This window comes from Eucalyptus grandis, chromosome 9, assembly GCF_016545825.1.
Source record: "Eucalyptus grandis isolate ANBG69807.140 chromosome 9, ASM1654582v1, whole genome shotgun sequence".
NCBI classification, from domain to species: Eukaryota; Viridiplantae; Streptophyta; class Magnoliopsida; order Myrtales; family Myrtaceae; genus Eucalyptus; species Eucalyptus grandis.
Genome location: NC_052620.1, coordinates 14,315,322 through 14,338,495, shown reverse-complemented (window position 1 = coordinate 14,338,495; position 23,174 = coordinate 14,315,322). Strand labels below are relative to the sequence as shown.

Below are 23,174 nucleotides of genomic sequence, written 5' to 3'. Positions count from 1 at the left end.
ATCGACAAAGATAGTGCATTCAGTTCTACCTTCATACTACCACTCGTCCTCTCAAATCACAAACTCCCCACCTTAGCAAACAATGACAACAACATAATCTCGATACATGTTTGCAATCAAGGAAAAAAAAACGATTAACTTTTGGGACCATAACAATAAAAGGACAACAATTGCACATGGAGGTCCCCACAGCAACCATTTCGATTAAACAAATTGAAGTCCCCACAGCACCATCTTCACTATTTCATGTATAAGACCCCATGACATCCTAGCAAGCCCTAAATTTCCCGTCCCAGGGATTGTATGTGCATTCATAGTAGCAAAGCATCATAGTAGCGCATTCATAATATCACATCCGGGCCCTTCAATCGCCTTTTCACATCATGGTAGCACATCCAAACACTTCAATCATCCCCTAACCCTATTTTTCCATCCAAGCTCCACGTTTCCTGTCTAAGCCCCAATACCTAATTGGGTGACGCCCTCATCGCGTCAGTGGCATGGAAGGTTTCGATGTGCTTCTTGAACTGCCACAAAACCTCGAAGGGTTCCCAACTCGCTTCATTCTCGGGAAGGCCCTTCCATAGGACGAGGTATTCTTTCTTTGGCGCACAATATCCCTTTTGTATGATCTGGTAAGCCATGATGCATTCAACATCCCGATAATAGAAGGTCTTTGCTCCAAGTGGTGCTTGTTGTGATGTGCCCCGATTCGAATCATCCTTGTCTGCATGGAAAGGCTTCAGCATGCTCACATGGAACACAAGGTGTACCTTAAGCTTGGACGGTAAGTCCAACTTGTATGCCACCTTTTCGATCCGCTGCAATACTCGGAAGGGGCCCTCATAGCAACGAATCAGCCCTTTGTGCATGTCACGGTATCAAAAGACGAGGTGCAATTTGGCCAACACCAAGTCCCCCACCTGAAATTCTACATGTCGTCACTTTTTGTCGGCCCACTTTTTCGTGCACTTCGAGGCTCTATTCAGGCACGCCCACACCAAGTCAGCATGTTCATCTCATTCCTTGGCGAGCTTGTATGTGGATAGACTGCTTCCTCAGTACCCCGAGGCGATCGCGCTCGGCGTGAGCGGCTGTTGCCTAGTCATGATCTCAAATAGGCTTTGGTTTGTGGACTCACTCTGCTGCAAGTTGTATGAGAATTGGACCACGTTGATCAGTCGTGCCCAATTCACTTGCGTGTTGCTCATGTAGTGTTGGAGATAGATTTCTAGCAAAGCATTCACCCGCTCCATCTGTCCGTCGATTTGGGGATGCATGCTAGTGGAAAAGTTGAGATTCATCCCTCACAACTTAAAGAGCTTGGTCCAAAACCGCTTGGTGAATCGCGATCACTCACGATCGTGTGTGGAATAGCCCAATATTTGACGACGTGCTTGAGGAATAGCTTGGCTGCTTCCTCGGTTGGGTAATCTTTAGTGACCGGCACGAACGTCACATACTTGGAAAATCGATCCACCACGACCATGAGGGTCCGACACCCTTCGGACTTCGGCAAGTTCATGATGAAATCCATCGAGACAGTCTCCCATGGACGTTTTGGGATAGGCAACGGCTCAAGGAGCCCCGCGAGTGACCATTGCTCAATCTTATCTTGTTGGCAAATAAGACATGTTCGCACATAGGCCTCAACATCATCCCACATATGCGGCCAATAATATTGATCCTCGACGAGTGCCATAATGCGATGGATTCTCGAATGACCCGCCCATTTAGAGTCGTGGTACTAGTGTAGGATTTCTTTCCGAAGCTTTATGTGGAGCAGCACATAGAGTTGCCGTCCTTTGGTGTAAAAGAGATCATCCTCGAGCCAAAATCGCCTTGTCTTGCCCTCTTGAGCATATCAAAGGAGGGCTTGGGCCGTTTGGTCGTGCTTTAGCCCCTCCTTGATACGATCTATCCATGGACAGTCGAGCCGACTTATCACATTGGCTAATTCCAACTTCCTACTTAAGGCGTCATCACAAAATTGGACTTTTTGGGCTTGTATTCCAGCACATAATCAAACTCGACTAGGAAGTCTTGCCACCAAACTTGTTTCAGGCTGAGCTTCTTTTGAGTTTGGAAGTAGCTCGTGACCATGTTGTCGGTTCTCACGATGAACCGCGATCCCAAGAGATAGTGCCTCCACATGCGAAGGCAAGTGCACCACCGTGGACATCTCCTTCTCTTGGATCGTGTATCGTCACTCGGTATCATCCAATTTCCGAGACTTGAAGGCAACTGGATACCCTTTCTGCATCAAGACACCACCGATAGCAAAATCAAAAGCATCGATCTCTACCTCATACGGTTTGGTGTAGTTAGGCAACACAAGCACCGGCTCTTCAGTCATGGCCCGCTTCAATCGATCAAACACCTCTTGACACTGATCCGTCCACTCCCACGGTATTTCCTTCTTTAGCATGTCTGTGAGTGGCAAGGTGAGACTCGAATATCCCTAGATGAAGCACCAATAATAGTTGGTGAGCCCGAGAAAGGATCTCAGCTCCGTCACCTTGGTCGGTGGCTCCTAATTGACAATGGCACAGATCTTGGCTGTGTCCATCCACACTCGTCCGCTCCCAACAATGTGCCGAAGGAAAGGGATTTCTCTTTGTGCGAAGGCACATTTCTCACATTTCACATATAAATTGTTTTCCCGAAGGGTCCGAAAAACTCAATTCAAATGCTCAATGTGTTCCTCGAGCATCTGGCTATATACAATGATATCATCAAGGTAAACCACAATGAACCGATCAAGGAATGGATGTAGCTACTTATTCATGAGAGTGCAAAACATAACCAGCGCGTTGGTCAAGCCAAAAGGCATAACAAGGAACTCTTAAGATCCATAGCAGGTCACACGTGGTTTTCGGCTCATCCCCTTCGGTAATCCGAACCTAGCAGTATCCCAATCGGAGATCAAGCTTGGAGAACCATCAAGCTTCTCCAAGCTGATCGAACAAGTCGACAATAAGGGGAATCGGGTACTTGTTCTTGATGATGAGCTTGTGACATCCTGAATTTTTGACGCATCTCGATAAAATGAATGGGCTTTTCATCGACACACATATGGTTATTTTTTTCTGAGCTAATCATTCACGAGGTAACTAACATATTGGGTGAAGCCATTAAGGGATACAATTGCGATAAAATCTCTAAAAATTACCCGGTAGGTTGGATTGTACTAAAATCGCGACTGATTGATTTTAACCACGAAATTGAACTCGATTTTGAAAATCGAACATTCGAGCGTGTCACAATTTATTTTTAGGACCTTGTCTCATCTTTTGAAGAAATTATGTCGAGTCGGAAATTTTGCGGAAAAATCATATTCATCAAATTGGAAAAATGGAAGAAATTCATATGGACACCTTAGTTGGCAATTTTGGCTACCCATTTGAACTAGTTTGTGAAGGAAATTGTGGGAATTGATATGGGCAACCTCCTTAGCAATTTTGGCCATCAAATTGAAGTTGTTTGGTGGGGAATTGAAGAAGAAAATCAAGAAATTCGTAGGGCTGCTGGACTGTTGTTATTTGGCCTTCAAATTAGCTTGTTTGGGAAGCTTTGAGAGGGAAAAATGCCCATTGGTTGCTACCAAGACTATTGGGGCTGAAGACTTTGAGGCACAAAGCACTCAAGTGGAAGTTATTTCAAGAACAAGGGGATTGGCTGCATGATGGACTTCTTGGCCCCCTTGTCCCCTCCTCTCTCTCCCTTCTTCTTCTTCTATTTCCCCCATGCGCAGCCCCCTCCAATAAAAGCAACTTCACCCTTCTTCTTCCTCTTTAGTTCATCTTCTTCATCTCCATTTTCTTACTACAAAACAGAACCAGCCATCCAACAACCCTTGCACCGTCCAGACCAGCCGCCCGCGAGCCGTCCCCCATGACCAGCATCCTCGAGCTGCCAGCTACTTGTCGTCCATCTAGCCCCTCGCCTCTCGTCTATGTCTCTGTTGTCCCCAAGTAGCCAGCTGCTCGATCGCCGCGCCTTTTACCTGTCCAAGCCAGCCGTGCCGTTCCAACCGTGCCATTCCCACGTCTAGCTTGCCACCTCAACCTCGGGATCCATTCTCCAAAAAGTAGAACCAAAACAACCAACTTTAGATGTGAGCTTATTGGCCTTTTTCAGCCTCATCCGGGCCTCCTTTAGAGTTGCCGTAAACATGGGATCTCACCGTCATCGTGCTACCATTGCTGTGAACCCATTTTTCGCTAATCTGGTGAGTTAACTCCATAATCCTTGAGATGAATTAGCTTAGTTAAATTAGTTGTAATTAGCTTAGTTAAATTAGTATTAAATGAGATTAACCCTAAGATGGATTAGTGTTAATCTAGTTTGATTAGATTAGTCTTAAGATGAATTAATATTGATCTAATTGGTTGGATTAGTACTAATGAGGGTGGTTTGGCTTAATTTAGTGGATTTCCCTCAAATCTGGTTACTAGACGCTCGCCGTTTGCCATTTTTGTGGATCAAAATGCAATATGATTCTGAGGTTGCTTCCCTCTTGGAAAAATGTTCTAGACATCTTTAGCTATAACATATATTTTACTCAATATTTTATAGATTTAAAAGAATGAGATGTCAGATTCATCATTTGCAAAACATAATCTCGGATTATGCTAGAAATAATGACCTTTTGATGTTCAAAGGATTTTTATTAACTCTTAAAGTTCAATTTTCAAAAGAGTTCATTCACAAAAGTTGTTTTTCGCATCTTGTAGTTTAACATATTCAAATTTTAGATCAAACGGACAAGATTTGAATCTCGAACCAAACTGATTTTGGAAAGTAGAATTTTTGGATGCGGACACAGTTTTTTGTAATAGTTTGAGCAAATTGCAGCTCTTAATCTAGAAAGATTTGGGTCAGGGTGTCTCATAAAAAATGTTCGTTTAAGTGTCCTTTAAAACATATTCAAATTTGAATTTTTTCTGAATTTGGTTGATTATGTTTCTGGAATTAAATTTGGAGGCGCATGAGTGGCCCGGTTTCTGCCAATTAGGGCGGTAGTGGTTTTGTGGTGTTCTTAGTATGTAGCTTACGAGATAATGTATATTTGGTGATGTAGTAGACTTTTGGTATGCTTAGAGCTTATGCTTGATAATATGTAAAATTGATTAATTAATTGTGTAATTGGGTGCTTGGCTGTTGTTATGGATTATTACTACAAAAATTAGATTTTGGTATTTAAATTGAAAAATACCGGGTGTCGGTTTTTAACGCCAATTTTTTTATATAATATATAAAATCATGGAATTTTGAAATGGGGGGGGTACCATGCTTACTGATTCGATTTGAATGTGTGACCACTCACAATTATTTTACTAGGAATTTTTAATATGAAGAAAATTGGCCAAGTCCATTATTTGAAATTGAGAATTTGAGAGTAAAGCACGGTGTTCTTGGCCAAGTTTGGATATGCGCATGATTACTAAGTGGAAACCGTCCTGAGGCGTTTACGCGGGACGAAGCTCCTGTGTGGGGTGCCGTCTAGGCGGAGGATTCTAGATGATGCCGTTCGCGAAGGGGTTTTGGAACGAAGCTCCTGTGTGGGGTGCCGTCTAGTTGGAAGATGATAGACGATGCCGTTCACAAATAGATTTCAAAATGAAGCTCCTTAGTGGGATGCCGTGACCAATGGGTCATAAATAATTGGACCACGCTTGAGTAATTGAGATAGTTGCATTTGATTATGGAACGAAATTATGTGCAATGGAATGAGACATGTCATAACGATTTGGCATTATAATTAGGACCCCTGTAATTATTCGATGAGTGATATGAGGTGTTCCAACTATTGAATGCTTTTACTGTATGCATATAATATATGAGATGTACTAATGTCCAGAGAGATGTTGAGGCAAGGTAAGTCCTATATGGTGCATGTTTAGGCTGCCTCTAGATGAATTCTCGTCCTAATCAAGGTTTAGGGTGTAGACTTGCTGAGATTTATCTCACTCCGTCGTGGTTTAACTTTTTCAAGTCCTTAGATAAAGGTTCGCCACGTTTGTTTTGGGGTTCCCGTAGAAGGTAGACTTTAAGCACTCCTATTTCCCTATTCCTGGGACCAACCTAACCTGTGAGTTAGTTGAGTCCACCATCTGGGTCGATGATGGCCTACCTCATTGGGTACCCCATCGCTTTAAAGTAGGGTTCAAGGCCTGACAGAGCTTGTTCAACACCTGGTAGTCGATGCACATGCGAAAGGATCTGTTATGTTTCTTTTAGAACAAGATCAGGGCATCAAATGGGGCTTTGGATGGCTGAACGTACCCAGCATCAAGTAGCTCTTTGAGCTGTTTCCTTAGCTCTTCTAGCTCGAACGGGGCCATGCGAAAGGGTGCCATGGCCAACGGTCGAGCATCGGGCATGAGCTCGATCTAGTGGTCCACTTCTCTCCAAGGGGGCAACTTCTTAGGCAGCTCGAGCAGCATCATATCTTGGAAAGCGTCGAGGACTCGGGCCACCTCTCTTGGTACCTCATTTTCATCTACGCCGTCCTCCTTCAACGTCACCAAGAAGGTCACCTCACCCTTTCGTAACCCTTTTGACAACTGCATGGCTGATAGCATCTTCTTATTGTGTCCCGACTCGTGATAAATCGGGACCATGCATTGGCACCGCTTATCTAGGATACATATGCAATCCGTGAATGGCATAATGACCGCATTGATCCGGTCGAGGAACCCTAAACCCAACACGAAATCATAGTCATCAAGGCGGATTACCTCAACGTCCTCCCAACTGGTCCATGGATTGAGGTGAAACTCTACGCCCCTAGCCATGCTGTTGGTCAGGACTTTCTTGGAATTCACCATTTTGAGCCAATCGGCATCGCATGCTTCGACTGAAAGATTCAACTTCTTCGCAGCCTCTTCGGATATGAAGATATCAGATGCCCCAGTGTCCACGAGCATGCTCATCGTGACACGACCAATCTTCATGTCCACGAACATCATCCCTTTAGATTCTTTGGCCTTCTTGGCCTTGATTGACCCAAGGATCTGCAATGATGCCAACCGCGCCTCCTCTCGCGACTTATCCTCCTTGCACAAGGCTGCCAATTTGTCTCTTTTCGGGCAATCACAAGCCATATGGGGACCATCATAAAAGAAGCACTTGTAGGTGCGTACCTTGTGATGGTATCCTCCGTGGCTCGACTCGGGTTGAGTCCTGGGAGGGACCGCTAGCGGTTTGCCTCTGTTCAAACAATGGTATTGGCTCTAATCTCCCCCGCTAGTGGCTTTTTCTCTTGACTGAGAGTTGGGCTAGAATTATCACATCTCGTCCTACTAACGAGACATCCCGTTGGCGTGGAGGCATCTCGTTCTTATAACAAGGTATACCATTGGCAAGGGGGCATTGTCACCGAATATACCAATCGACGGCGTAAATTAGTCCATCGTGAGTCCATGTATCAAGCATCACAATCCGGTTCTTATCTTCGCTTTTAGTTCAAGGGCCCAAAGGCGTGCCATGCATAAGTATATGAAATGACTTACCCAAATTGAGAAGTTAAGCATGCCTAGCACGAATCAAGGATCGCGACTTGATCCGACACGTTTGAGCACTGATTTAGTACCCAACTTGGCTCGGGAACGACATACCTTGATATCGCACAGAGACCATGATAGGACCGGCCCGTCGTGACATGTTCATTGACCTAGTATCAGACTTGGCTTGAGAGAAAAACACCTCAATACCAGACCGAGACCATGAAAGGATTGGCCTGTTGTGACATGTTCACCGACCTAGTATCAGACTTGGCTCAAGAGCGAAACACCTCAATACCAGACCGAGACCATGAAAGGACTGGCTTGTCGTGACATGTTCATTGACCTAGTACCAAAGTTGGCTCGAGAACAATATGCCTTGATATCACACCAAGACTAAGAAAGGGCCGATCCATCGTAATCCCACGTACGTCCAGGATGACAAAACCCTTTTTTTAGAGCTTTAGGCATGAACTAGAACGTGCACTTGTGAAAGCGGTTAGAAATAGTTTTGTAAAAAAATAGCAAGCTTTCAAAGAACGCTTTCTGAATAGGTTTGTATCAAACAAAAACCAAAGCATATCAAATGAACACACAAACTGGCTTCTTCCAAAGCAATTCAAGCCAAAGCACAAGTCAAAGCTCATCAAACAAGGATCAAACTCAATCAAGGAACAAGGTCTAAACTAATCAAAGCAAACACAACCGAACCTCAAGCAAGAACATAGTCATAATGTTAATCAATGACTCACTACATGCTTGGATTAGCGTAACACAACACCCTAACCAGATATTAGTAAGTTCTACTTACACACTTCAAGGAACGGCCTAAGTGACCGAGCAACGTACATGCGAGTAAATGGGCAAGAGGGGCGCAGCTACGAGAAAGAAGGAGAGGGTGGCGATGAGGGTGAGGTCGAGAGAGTGAAGAAGGAAGAGGAGGTGGTGTGTTGTGGGAATGGGGGAGGGATGTCTTTCTCCTATTCATAGGCAATCCTAATTTTTTCTCCAAGCCTTAAAAGTCAAGATTTCCTCTCTGAGTCAAGAAGCATTAAATGCAAGGTAACTTGATCACCAAATCTCAAGGTAGGATAAGGCTTTAGCTTGGTAGCTTAAGACACCTCAACATGACATTTAAGGACTTAAGTCCAAGCTTGAGCGTGACTCACACCTCCTGAGTAAGAAAAATAGTTTTGAGCAATTTCCGAAATTAGTGTTTTTACCTTATCAAATGGAATAAAAAAATTATGGCATTTTAATATGTTGTAGAGAATGCCTTTATTAACATTTTTCATGGGGAAGTCAAGTCAAATTCGTGCTGTGCAAAGAGCAAAAAATCATTGAACACAACCCAAAAATTCATCCATCGAGCATATTCAACAATCGGAGAGAGAGACTCATTTTGACATCCAAATCTTCATAAAAATCTTTGAAATTTTTATATGTTGTGGAAATGGATGCCATTTAAAACTTTCATGAATGAAGCATGGTTAAATTTGGAAGGAAATTTTTTATAAAAATTCGAGAATACAACCTGGTCACCATTTTTACTACACGGGATAGGTTCCAAACGGTGAATGATTGGGCCTTCGTCTCTAACATTTCACCTCAGAAAAATATGAAAGTTAAGTATGTTTTATATCAATATGTTTAGAACAACTTTTATGAAAGAAGTTTCTTTAAATTTGCACCACAAAAATCTGTGTAAAAATAGCAAATAGTGGAGGTCCAGTAACTTCAAAAATCAAATGTAGCAATCTTCGTTGGAAAAGGAGACGTTCCACTTGATCAAGAAGCATTTATTGTCGGGCATCCTTATTTCCCAAGTTTCCAACTAGTTCCTAAGTTAGCTTGAACACTTCATCTCGGCATTTAATAACTATAAGCCAAATGTATTCAATTCACTCTTAACTTATCCAAAAAGGCTTGACTTGCTTGCTCTTTCTTCAAATGGTTGTGTAGTCCCTTTCTTGGCCTTCAAGATCTCCTAATTAGGCTTAGGTATCCTCCTCATTAATGAGCCAAAGTCCAAGTTTCAAAATTGTCTTCCAAAGCAAGAGCCTTTCATGCCAAGTGTCCACCCTTAGTCAATGTACACTAATTAACTACAAGCCAAAGGCATTGAATGCACCTTAGGAAAATATCTAAGTTTTGAAGGCCTTGTCATTGGGTAGGGATTAATTGAGTTTGATTGCAATCGACAGCCTTATTTGTCCCAAGGTTCATGCTTAAGCCATGCCCAAACAAAGCCAAACGAAACCCAGCTTGATTGGCCAAACCAAGTTCGAAATCCCTTTCATCGAGAAAAGTGGTCGTAGTTGGGTTTGTTGGCTAGGTCCAATCAATCGATGGGTCAGCTCTCGTTGGGCTTGTCGGCCAATATTGTAGTTGGTCTTATGACTAGTCCAAGGTTGTGCACCACAAGTCCTAATCAATCCAAAATTGAACTACATTGAGTTTATTTAATCCATGATTGATTATCGATTGTCATGTACTCATGTGGAATTGATCGATTCGTATCAACTCATGATCGCATGGGATCGGTTCATGGTCGTCCATGACCGACATAACGACTGGTCGGAATCACCCACAATTGGTGCGATGACCGGACGGAGTTGAGCCATGACCGTCCATCAATCCATGATAGTACGTGATCGTCCCATGACCGATCTTTATGATCGAATAACCTTTCCATGGTCGAATACTTTATAACTGAACCTTGGGTTACCAATCCTTGAATGGCCAATTGACTCATGACTGGCCTTCGGGTTGGCTCATGACCAAGTCTCACCTTTGACATACTAGGCTTTGGCTTACTAGTTGAGGCCAAAATAGGGGTTGAAATCGAGGATGTTACATCCATGACATACCAGCCATTGTCAATCTCCAGAGTAATTTTCTTCCAATCAAGCCGTTGGATAAAATCTATTAAAGGAATCTTGTGTCCCGTTGAAATTAGGAATAGAATTTCCACTTGATTCTAGTCACCCATATAATGAGAATCTTAATTTCCATAAGTAGATGTTTTCTGAAAAAAAAAAATTATCTTCAAGATGTTGTAGAGTAAATTCCTAATAAATTTATCCTAAATCCGTGTTGCAAAATCGACAAGTCTAAATCTGTTTTCTTCCTCGTTCTAGATGCAATCTCGTTCTAGACTACGTCAGAGTGGGAACTGCTTCTGGGGAAGAGTAGACTATGGTAAAAGTCTCTGATAGAATCTCAAAAGCAACTTTAAATGTAATTTATTCTTGAGAAAACTATGCTAGGAGTTTTCTCAACAACTACAGTGTATTCAAATTCAAAGTACAGCCCGCTTTACCAGCAACTGCAAGCCTTCTGCTATCTACAACAGTTTCTCCATGGTTTTCATGCGACCACCTTAACTAAAAACTAGAGATAGCGTTCATGCATAAACTGATCCTAATTGTGGAATTCTCCCAATAGCCCATTAGGAGTTGGCATTACGCTGCAACTGGAAAAAGGTTGTTACGCTTGAGTAATGCATCGGGTGAAGGCTCATGTCCTCGAAATTCAATGAAGACCTGGGTATAGCAAAATTGCCACAGTAAGGACTTCTAGTAATAATTACTGAACCGAGAGTAGCCAAATAGAGGAGAAAGCTAAATAAAGATCATAAATAACATTAAACAAGAAAAATGTGAGCTACATATTATAAGAGTAGATGATGCAAAATCACAATTTCCGAACCTGTAATGGAGCTTTTCCACCTCCAAGAGCAAGAACAGTCTCTCGAAACCTTTTCCCTGTTTCTTTGACAGCCTGTCGACCACACTCAGCAGATCATGATAAAAACCAGCAATTAATTCCAACACTACTAGCAATATTGAAGAAGGGGCTTCATAATTGATATTACTAGACAAGACAACAAGATTGCCCATGCAAAATCCTTTCTGAAATGTTGTTGGGCGACAGGACATCATGCTGGACGTAACATTGTCTGATAAGAGTGAATAATGCAGAGAAGAAAATTGTGACACGTCTAGAAGTTTTTCTATACGTTGTGTGATGGCCTTACTATGTGCTATCAGTGGTCCAATGGACCTCCGTATAAGACTTGGGCTTCCCAATGGGAATTAAAACCTACGAGAATTTTCAGGTCGATGACATTATACCTATGAACGGGAAAAAGAACTGAACAAGAAGAAAAAAGACCGAACCAGTATGGTTCTTGGAGCTCTGCATCTTGCACTGGGGAAAAGAAACGAATGAAGCAGACTTGGACAAATATAAAGGTGCACCTATCCCTCTTGGGGAGCTTTCAGATAACACAGAGAGCAAAACTCAGATAACAATGACAGAGAAACCTATTTTTGAGATATTGGTGGTGCAACAGGGACCTCAAACTCAAGACATGTAGAAATAATAATTAAAAAATAAAAAATATTAAAAAATTGTCCATGTTGTCCAATGGCACTCAAATAATCAATTTTACTCTGATGTGACACTCAAATAAGTGAAAAAAAGTTTTGGCACTCAAGTGAGTGAAAAAAGAAGAAGAAAAAGTCATAGCACTCCTGCTGTTCTTCAGCCCAAGGCCATGCTAATGCATACAAAAGGGATCACATTGGCTTGCATTGAAGTGAAGAATGGTATAAGCCTTTCAGCAGGGTATGGAAATGGGATTTGGAGCCTAACAATTCATGGAAAGAATTTTAAGGCATTGTAGTGCTACAGTAGTGGGAAGAATGCAAATAGGCGATCTCACATGTATGGGACCTGCCTGACGCATAGTCATTAGAGAGCAATGAGCATAAGTCCTTTGGCATATACGGTATTACTCTTCCATTCTTTGCTCAGACGTTCACTGGGATTACTCACCACTTGTCTACTGAAGGAAGAAAAAGCAATCTCGCACGTTTATTACTTTCACTACTGCACACATGTATAAACCTAAAGAATGGCAAACAGAAGGACCTAGGAGCTTTTGAAGCAACATTGTTTTTATTTCAAATATGTGCACAACTTCTTGAACATACCTTCTTGTCATTTAAACCTGCAACCTCAAATGCAGAGAAAGCATCTGCAGATAGTACCTCTGCCCACTGAAAACCAATACATTCACAATTAGAACCACACACATGATGGAAATAAATCAATCTCAAGCATGGAGATAGGTAAACCAGTACTCAGAACTAATGCCACTACAAGAAAAGGGGCGAATTCTATTCAGAGAAACTGTTTCATCATCTATTAGAAATTAACCATAAAGGATCTGAAACTTTTTTTTTTTTTTTTTGACATAACCCACAAAGAAGAATATCATATAGCTGAATACAAGTGAAAAGCAACAGATTCATTGCCATGAGCCACCAGGAACATATTTTGTATGAAGCTGCAGATCTACACTTGCATATCTTACCTGAGAATTTTCCCAGACAAGGACATTAATAACCAAGTTATTCCTAAATATACATCAGTATGATTCTTGAAGGATTAGAAAAATAATTTGATCTGCATCATTTCAAATTATGAACAGTAAAACAGCAACCTAGAAACCATTCTTGCACTAAGGTTAAATAAACAAGTAAAGTTTTCTCTGCCTCACTGTCATGTAGACATGAACTGATCCCCAATCTGTTTTATCTTTCAAACTTGTGTATTAGATAGCCATAAACATGATGGACGAAGGTGGAACTCAATAAACAAGAGGTGCAGCATTCAGCTCTTAATAAATGTAGCACCATGAGGACAAAGTACAGGTGAGACAGTTCCCCCACGGACAAGGGCAATAACTCCTAGAATAGCTTTCTTCTCTTTGGAAGCTATGTGAAACAGTCCTAACTTTAACAGGCGTCACAAAAGTAAGAAGAACAAGCAATTATTTCATATTTAGTTAATGTGAAGTAACCTGGCGAAGGCTTAAGGAGCCTGCACGAAAAGTCTTAGCTGCAAGGAGCTTTCTGTATACATCTTCAGGCAGACTCTCACCAGTTTCATAGTGCTTTGCGATTCCCATCAAAGTTTCCCTGCGATTCAAGGGTAATTTAATGGCCAAGGATGTCTCCACAAGGACAAAAAGACACTGCAATCATGGTTCAGCTAGAAATATGCGTGCGCTTCACTCCGGAAAGGTATTTTCAATTAGCGGGCTTCATTATAATTGTTCATAGGTTATTAATCACAATAAGGAATTACTGTAAAATATGATTATGTTAAATTTTTACAGTTGAGTTTGCAAGCTTTGCACGTCAACTTGAATGACAACTTGTTTATTATGACTAAGCTAATGTGAAGAACATGGTGTTTGTCTCAATATTTGTCCTCAAAATCATAAAAATAACAAATTGATGTTAACGGAAAATAACTTGTTTGAGGAAACAAAATAGTAAAAGATAATGTTGAAGCTTATAAAAGAAATATTCTGTACCGAGATGAGGCCTTCCCACGTTTCTAAGAAAGAATTGGTTTTATTGTAATTACTAAGTTGAAAATGTTCATTTTATCAATTTCTTCGTTATGCTTAATGTGTATAATATTCACCAACATAGAGAAATAAATTAAGTAAATAAATTTTTAATCCATATCCATAAGGATACAAACGTTCCGACGCTTTCAACATCAATGATAAGAGAAAAGAGCCTTAACAACAATGAAAAAAAAAAATAAGTTAGGACATTCACTCTTTACGAACTTTACAATATCAATAAGATATTAATAGGCAAACGAAATAAAGGACAATATCAAAAGTTTTAAGAGAGTGCAAATCCGTTAGATTAATATATATCACAACTTTATAAACTATGCACATATCAAAATAGTAAAAAGTAAGGAAAAGACTTACGAATAATGAAATGATAATCAATAAAATGTAATACTAAAATCATAAGAAATTGGATCTATTCATGCATTGTGAAAATTAATAAATCAAAAGGTCTAAATGATAAGAAAAAATTAATTAGGTGGGTATGTATCTTAAAAAAAGTAAAGATGAAATATAATGAAATGGGTACATATTGAAGAGGAAGAATGATAAAGTACTGAGAAGGTGGAGTTGGTAAGTAAAGCCCACTTGTACTCATTGTCTACCCTCCCAGGCAAAGGTGAAGTCATACTAAAAGAAGGAATCCCTAAGTCATCATCTGCCGTTATCCACAACACAGAAGGGAATTGTTGGAAATGGAATTTCCTAGAGTTGGTAAACTTCTAGAATTCTCTAGAATTCCCTAGATGAATTTTCTAGAAGAAAGAAGAAAACATTTTCTAGAAGAAAGAGGAAAATGTCCAACATGTAAGAGAAGTCTCTAGAATTGTCTACAAGCTCATGTGTCTAGAAGTTTCATCTTATGTTAGAGAAGTCTAGAGACTTCCTCTACCAACTTTGGCAGCTATATAAAGGAGCAAGTGCTCCATATTTTGGGAAGGGATCTAACCATAAAAACCACACATCATGCTCTCTCACCAACACCTCTTTCAACTATTGTAAAATTATTTTCATAAACTAGTGAAACTATCGTTGTCCCAAAAACCTTCTCAAAATATGTCATCCCTTGTCCATCCTCTATCAAATATAAACTATACCATACTTCCGCGCATATTTATATTCTAACATGCTATCAGAGTCAGGCATATCGGATGGTTATTGACGTTTGTCCTCACCATCCTCAACTAAAAAGGCCAGAGCCCGAGCGAGAGCCAACAGAGCCAGAGCCAGAATCAAAGGCCAAAGCCCGAGTGAGAGCCAAGAGAGCCAGAATTGGAGCCAGAGCCCGAACCAAAGCCGGAGCCAGAGCCAGAGCCTACGAGAGCCAGAGCCCGAGCCCGAGCTAACAATTACAACTAAGAGCATTTTGATGCCCCGAGACATATGGGACATCGTTGAAGAAAAGTCATTATGTACGCGACAAAAGGATACAAGGGATCATGGAATGAAGACGGACTAAAAGACATGGGACAGACTATAATATCTGAAGTATCCTGAAATCAAGGGGGAGTGTTGGAAATGGTGATCCATTTTCTAGAATTTCCTAGAGTTGGTAAACTTCTAGAATTCTCTAGAATTCCTAGATGAATTTTCTAGAAGAAAGAAGAAAACATTTTATAGAAGAAAGAGGAAAATGTCCAACATGTAAGAGAAGTCTCTAGAATTATCTACAAGCTCATGTGTCTAGAAGTTTCATCTTATGTTAGAGAAGTCTAGAGACTTCCTCCACCAACTTTGGCAGCTATATAAAGGAGCAAGTGCTCCATGTTTTGGGAAGTGAGCTAACCATAAAAACCACACATCATGCTTCCTCACCAACACCTCCTTCAACTATTGTAAAATTATTTTCATAAACTAGTGAAACTATCGTTGTCCCATAAACCTTCTCAAAATATGTCATCCCTTGTCCATCCTTTATCAAATATAAACTATACCATGCTTCCGCGCACATTTAAATTTCTAACAGGAATGTTCTCAGTACCTCGCTTTAGCTGTAGAGAGAGTACAATGGAATTGCAACCAAAGCATTACATAACGCCACATGAAGCAATCATCTGTTGTCATTGACAGCATAGGCATAACCTTTTCATCTATATGTGAAGTGCAAAAACATCCAACAATGATGGCACATCAAATTGTTCTATAGTGGTTTGAGACAAAATTACCTGTGGTAACACCAGTTCTCCATAAACTGAGAGGGCAATTCCTTAGCATCCCCCTCTATTCCTTTAGTGCCCGCGACAAGGCCTTCGTCCTGCTTGGTGAGCATGTGTTGAAGTGCATGACCAAATTCATGAAAAATAGTTTGAACCTGCTAGCAATACATATAAGTGGTCAAATGCCAAGTACCACTTAGAGGATAAAGATGTTTCAAGTAGGACAAGTAACCGCTACAGTGACCTCAAGGTCACAAATCTCACCATTCATGTGAGAGACAACGTAACATCCCATAGAGGGTAGAATTCTTTTAGCCAAAGAATGGCTAAATAGATCATATGAAACTTTCATGTTCAATTAACTGCGGTTTAACAAGTACTAGGCGTGAATCAGAAGATTTTAGCATGGGAGCAGGTAAAGCTAAAAGTTGAACAATAGAGCCATCTCCATATGCAGATTGTTAAAAAAAAGTGATCCATATGCTAGGGTACTCCAGAAAAATCGTACAACAAATATTTTCTGGGAAAGTAGTTGAAGTGTGATGAAAAAGGACTCTATATATGCTTGTCGTAGAAGAATCTAAAAGGAAAGGAATATCTCTGCATAACTTGACCGAGATATTGGCCATCAAGTCGGTGGAATTGCTCTATAAATAGAGATCAAAACATTATGTAAAAACCAAATACCCTTCTCCACCACCAACACATGTAAAAGCCATTCTCATAATCTAAAGAAACTATATTCCCATGGCCTAATAGCCTTGAAGTTCTCTTACCCGTGTCTCCTTATTCACTGCCAAATTAATCCAACATATAGATGCACATCAACGAAAAACTAGCAGTGGTATTAGTGCCACGCTTCTGCAAACCAATACAGATATAAGAGGAGAAAAGTGCGTGTCATTATGCATTATACACAGGAAAATATTAGCGGTACTAGGATTCCTTAAGTCCACATCGAAGAATAGATTGACATCACACATATCTAAAGCAAAAATTGCTTGGCATTTACTTCATTATCTTCTACCGTATACTAATCTTCTCTTGCTAACGTGTGTTATTGGACCTATATATTGATTGTTCCAGCACTCTCCCTCCTAGCAGTGTGGAACTAAGATAGATGTCTTTTTAATAGCAGAACTTCAAGCCTAATTTAAACTAGTATTGTCGAGAAGTTACCAAAATAGAATGTTTAAACTAAAAGGACCCTCTTCTACTATCCTTGCTTCTGATGGCAATATATCATTCCCACCAGCTTGCATTAGCTTGAGGCTGCACTAGCTACCCTCCATCTGTTAAGTATTTCAGACCCAAAAAGCAGAAAAGAAGTCAATAACCTGAGCAAGGGAGTTGGAAATTGACCTCTCGGAATGTCATAAGACTTGGGATGTTCCCCACAGGTGGTGTTTGATTGCACACCATGTGAGCAATTGGTAATCTTGCACTTACTCCATCTTGAGACAACACACGACTTCGACCAACAACCTCATCCATCCATGCACCTCCCCTTTTCTCAGATGGTCGAGAATAGGGATCAAAATAGAAGTATGCAATTGCATTTCCTGAAGAATCTTTTACACAGTAGAATTTTGTTAGGGAAATCCCTTATGATATTTTGAAGATGACAAAATAAATCAAAGGCTACTAAAATGTTTAATGGTTAAGTAATAGACCATGCAGATGATAGAACATGTAAAGGATATTGTCAAAGTGTGAAGACGACCAGAAGACTGAACGTAACACATGTCCAAAGTATATTCTGAAGATTTCCAGACCTCTGTGTCAAAGTCTGAAGACTGCCGTGTCAAAGTCTGAAGACTGCAAGACTTTAGTGTCAAAGTCTGTTCTACATCAGAAGTATGCTCACTCTGACAAATTCCAGACTGAACATGAATGATGAACCAGAAGACAGACTCTATGTTGGAGCTGAACTTATTCAGACGGTGTTCAGACCTTAAAACTAAATCTGTTCAGAAGCAGAATATATTCAGACTCAAATTGCAAAGTCTATCGCACTCAGACGCAGATTGTAAAGTCTATTGCTATCAGACTTTACATCCAGACTCAACAGAACGTAACTCAAGCCCAATCATATAACAGCTAGTGATCTGGTTTGGATTCCACATCAAGATTGATTTGATTGATTCAATCTAATTGATTGACAATTGGATCTTGAAGACAAGATTTTTCTATACGAAGAAGCTTTACTTATGGAAACCAAGATTCCATTTGTATCGGCGATCGGAATCAATTTGAGATTTTACCTTTGTCACTCAACGGCTACCAAATCTTCTAGATACAGAGCTGTCCAATTGGTATATTGGAAGACGATCCTCAAGATACTGTCCAACGGCTAGTTTGGAAGTAGAGGAGTATTTAAGGAGATGAAGGACCGATGAGCAAGTAAGAGACGGGACGTAGAATTTATAATTCCAAAGTCTGAGCGACTTTCGATCATATACTTGTCTCTTAAGAGCTTAAACGTTTGTGATCGTGAGAGAAATACCAAGAGAGTGACTTAGTGAGATAGTGTGATCTACTACTAAGTGTTTGCACTCGAAGTTGTAATCTCTTGTTAATTGCATAGTGGAATCCAGCCAAGAAGGCTATTAGCGTGGAAGAGTGGACGTAGGCTTGAATTAAGCCGAACCATTATAAATCTTGTGTTCTTATTCTCTTCCCTAACTCCTTTATTTTACTCGAAGTTTATTTTATTCCGCATATATTTGCGAAGGTTTATTTTATACACCTATTCACCCCCTCTAGGTGTTCATACTAGCACTCTCAATTGGTATCAGAGCCAAGTGCTCGGTTTATAAAAGTGTTTTTACTTTTGAGCTAAAGATTCTTTATGGCTAGTATATTGGCACCATGACTTATGGAAGGGCAAAGCAACATAAGGCCACCATATTTCGATGGAAGAAAATACAAGCAGAATGGCCAGAAATGAACAATAAAAGAATATGATGAGCAAGGAAATTTATGCTTGATGGCACATTCAGAATCCGAGTCTGACTCAAACACAGACTCAGAATCAGAGTCTGACTTAGACACAGACTCAGAATCCGATGAGAAAATCAAGGAAATAAAAGAAAAGAAGAAGTTGGTAAGGAATGTTTTTGGACACATAATTCTCATTATGCTTGAAATTCGATATATCATTGATTGATTCAGATTTTATAATGATCATATTTTGTTTTATTGAAGAAAGAATCGCATGATTTGTTTTTGTGATTCAAATTTAATTTGATACGTGTGATCATTTTTGATACCATGCTTAAAGACAAAAGAATTTATTTGGTTTAATTTTATACTCTCAGATTTAGTCATATTTTGCAAAGTGAAAATCTGTTTTACGCGATATTAATTTATGATGCAAGATATTATTGTGCATAATATTCTTTCTTTGAATACTTTGTTATGATGAATTAAGAAAGAATATTTTATTATGGAGATTTCATATTTTACTCTAACGTCAAGGAAGGATCCAAATTGATGGATACCAAAAAGGAAATGAGTTGATTGCAGGAAATTCTTTAAGGGAAGGATGATTGCGAATCTACGCAAATTTTGGTGCAATCAGAAAATATCTCCTGCGGCAATTGGTAATGATTTTTTTTTCAATGGTATATTGCAAATATATACTTTGGGTAAGAGAATATTTTTTATCATCCCGCCTTGCAAATTTCTACGTGCATTTATCATGATTTTGGATGATTGTTTATTATATTGCGAATATTTTCTGTCATAAATATAAGGTATTGCAATTTTGGCACGTGACAGAAATATATATTTTCCTTTTCCAAAATGCATATCTGAAATTTATGCTCAAGGAAATCTCTTTGATCTCGAAAGATATTATTGCATATTCATGGATATTCTTGCTATATTCTTAGAAGATATATTATATCTAGCAAGTTTGATCCGCAAATCAAAGGAATATATTACGTGACATTTTTGCAAAGTTTATTATCTTTTATATAAGAATTTGCAGGTCACAATAGAATCTTCCATATGGATTTTGGAAAGCTTGATCGGAAAATTGAGAAGATTCTATACTATCTTCTAGAGGTTCAAAAATATCATTCCTTGTGCAAAATTTTGGCAAATTGTTAAGGAAATCCCTTATGTGTCATACGTAAGGTTGAATAGTTCTGAATTTTAATATTTGATAATTTTATATATGCTATTCAATTTATCTATTTGAAGAAAAGGGTATTCACATGGATATTATTACAGCTTATTTGTGAAAAAAGTTTGTTAAGTTGATGCAGGTTGAATTCGAGAAAAGCTTAATTGAAGAAAATAAATATTTGTCTCGAATTTCAAAATGCAAGTGATCGTTGCAGATGTTGTTGCTACAAAGGAAATACTGGAAAAATATTATGCTCAACGTGCACAAGCAACAATTGTTTTCATTCGCAAATATTGTCATGATCACAAGGGGAGAACGTGAATCCAAAAGAAAATGAAAAGATTCATGATCATCTCAAAAAGGCAAAAAATTGAGGGGGTGCTTCGATCAATTATGGAAAAATCTTTTTGGATTGATCGTGATCTTGTTATGAATGAAATGAAAGGTAAATGTGTCAGAATGTGTTCTAAAAAATCAGGTTAGTGCATCTTTTATTACCTTTTGTCATTATGACAAAAGGGTACATGAATTTCATGATGCATCCGTGATTTTTATTGAATATTTTCTGATGTATATGATCGAAGTAAGCTATATTGTATATCTTTAATATTCGACTTGCTTTATAAAAGCTGATCTTTAGAAATTATGCAAGACATATTTGTTATCATTCTCTACGTGAATCCATTATTATCGCTTTTTGATTATGACAAAAAGGGGGAGAATATATGAATATGCATATGTGTTGATTGGTTGATATTATTTATTGCATAATATTGAGCTGCGATTATTTTTCTATATATTGTTATGCTCAATCTATTTGCTATCTTCTGATATCATTTGATTTAAATTAATATCTTTAAAAGCGTGTTTACAAATCTGCATATTCAGGATTGTTTTGTCATCATCAAAAAGGGGGAGATTGTTAGGGAAATCACTTATGATGTTTTGAAGATGACAAAATAAATCAAATGCTACTAACATGTTTAATGGTCAACTAATAGACCATGCAGATGATAGAACATGTAAAGGATATTGTCAAAGTGTGAAGACGACCAGAAGACTGAACGTAACACATGTCCAAAGTATATTCTGAAGATTTCCAGATCTCTGTGTCAAAGTCTGAAGACTGCCGTGTCAAAGTCTGAAGACTGCAAGACTTTAGTGTCAAAGTCTGTTCTACATCAGAAGTCTGCTCACTCTGACAAATTCCAGACTAAACGTGAATGATGAACCAGAAGACAGACTCTATGTTGGAGCTGAACTTATTCAGACGGTGTTCAGACCTTAAAGCTAAATCTGTTCAGAAGCAGAATATGTTCAGACTCATATTGCAAAGTCTATCGCACTTAGACTCAGATTGTAAAGTCTATTGCTATCAGACTTTACATCCAAACTCAACAGAACGTAACTCAAGCCCAATCATATAACGGCTAGTGATCTGGTTTGGATTCCACATCAAGATTGATTTGATTGATTCAATCTAATTGATTGACAATTGGATTTTGAAGACAAGATTTTTCTATACAAAGAAGCTTTACTTATGGAAACCAAGATTCTGTTTGTATCGGCGATCGGAATCAATTTGGGATTTTACCTTTGTCACTCAACGGCTACCAAATCTTCTAGATACAGAGCTGTCCAATTGGTATATTGGAAGACAATCCTCAAGATACTGTCCAACGGCTAGTTTGGAAGTGGAGGAGTATTTAAGGAGATGAAGGACCGATGAGCAAGTAAGAGACGAAGCGTAAAATTTATAATTCCAAAGTCTGAGCGACTTTCAAGCCTACGTCCACTCTCCCACGCTAACAGCCTTCTTGGCTGGATTCCACCATGCAATCAACAAGAGATTACAACTTCGAGTGCAAACACTTAGTAGTAGATCACACTATCTCACTAAGTCACTCTCTTGGTATTTCTCTCACGATCACAAACGTTTAAGCTCTCAAGAGACAAGTATATGATCGCAAGTCGCTCAGACTTTGGAATTATGAATTTTACACTCCGTCTCTTACTTGCTCATCGGTCTTTCATCTCCTTAAATACTCCTCCACTTCCAAAGTAGCCGTTGGACAGTATCTTGAGGATCGTCTTCCAATATACCAGTTGGACAGCTCTGTATCTAGAAGATTTGGTAGCCGTTGAGTGATAAATGTAAAATCCCAAATTGATTCCGATCTCCCATACAAACGGAATCTTGGTTTCCATAAGTAAAGCTTCTTCGTATAGAAAATTCTTGTCTTCAAGATTCAATCATCAATCAAATAGATTGAGTCAATCAAATCAATCTTGATGTGGAATCCAAACCAGATCACTAGCCGTTATATGATTGGGCTTAAGTTACGTTCTGTTGAGTCTGGATGTAAAGTCTGATAGCAATAGACTTTACAATCTGAGTCTGAGTGCAATAGGCTTTGCAATCTGAGTCTGAACATATTCTGCTTCTGAACAGATTTAGCTTTAAGGTCTGAACACCGTTTGAATAAGTTCAGCTCCAACATAGAGTCTGTCTTCTGGTTCATCATTCACGCTCAGTCTGGAATTTGTCAGAGTGAACAGACTTTTGATGTAGAACAGACTTTGACACTAAAGTCTGGCAATCTTCAGACTTTGACACGGCAGTCTTCAGACTTTGACACAAAGGTCTGGAAATCTTCAGAATATACTTTGGACATGTGTTACGTTCAGTCTTCTGGTCGTCTTCACACTTCGACAATATCATTTACATGTTCTATCATCTGTATGGTCTATTACTTAACCATTAAATATGTTAATAGCCTTTGATTTATTTTGTCATATTCAAAACATCATAAGGGATTTCCCTAACAATCTCCCCCTTTTTGATGATGACAAAACAATCCCGAATATGCAGATTTGTAAAGATATTAATTTAAATCAAATGATATCAGAAGATAGCAAATAGATTGAGC

General features: G+C 39.3%; 1 protein-coding gene and 1 long non-coding RNA gene across 2 annotated transcripts; both read right to left on the bottom strand.

Moving 5' to 3' along the window:
* Positions 1-10,825: 10,825 nt before the first annotated feature.
* On the bottom strand, positions 10,826-12,576 carry LOC104418361. Its single transcript, XR_720648.3, has 3 exons — positions 12,509-12,576; positions 11,220-11,291; positions 10,826-11,053 (listed from the first exon to the last, which is right to left on the bottom strand). It is a non-coding gene; the product is annotated as an uncharacterized LOC104418361 (long non-coding RNA).
* A 283-nt stretch (positions 12,577-12,859) lies between these two features.
* Positions 12,860-17,689, bottom strand: LOC120288194 (organellar oligopeptidase A, chloroplastic/mitochondrial-like). The gene is made up of 3 exons (XM_039301677.1): positions 17,472-17,689; positions 16,119-16,264; positions 12,860-13,498 (listed from the first exon to the last, which is right to left on the bottom strand). The coding sequence occupies exons 1-3, from the start codon at positions 17,601-17,603 to the stop codon at positions 13,366-13,368; spliced, it is 411 nt and encodes a 136-aa protein (XP_039157611.1). The 5' UTR covers positions 17,604-17,689; the 3' UTR covers positions 12,860-13,365.
* Positions 17,690-23,174: the final 5,485 nt, after the last annotated feature.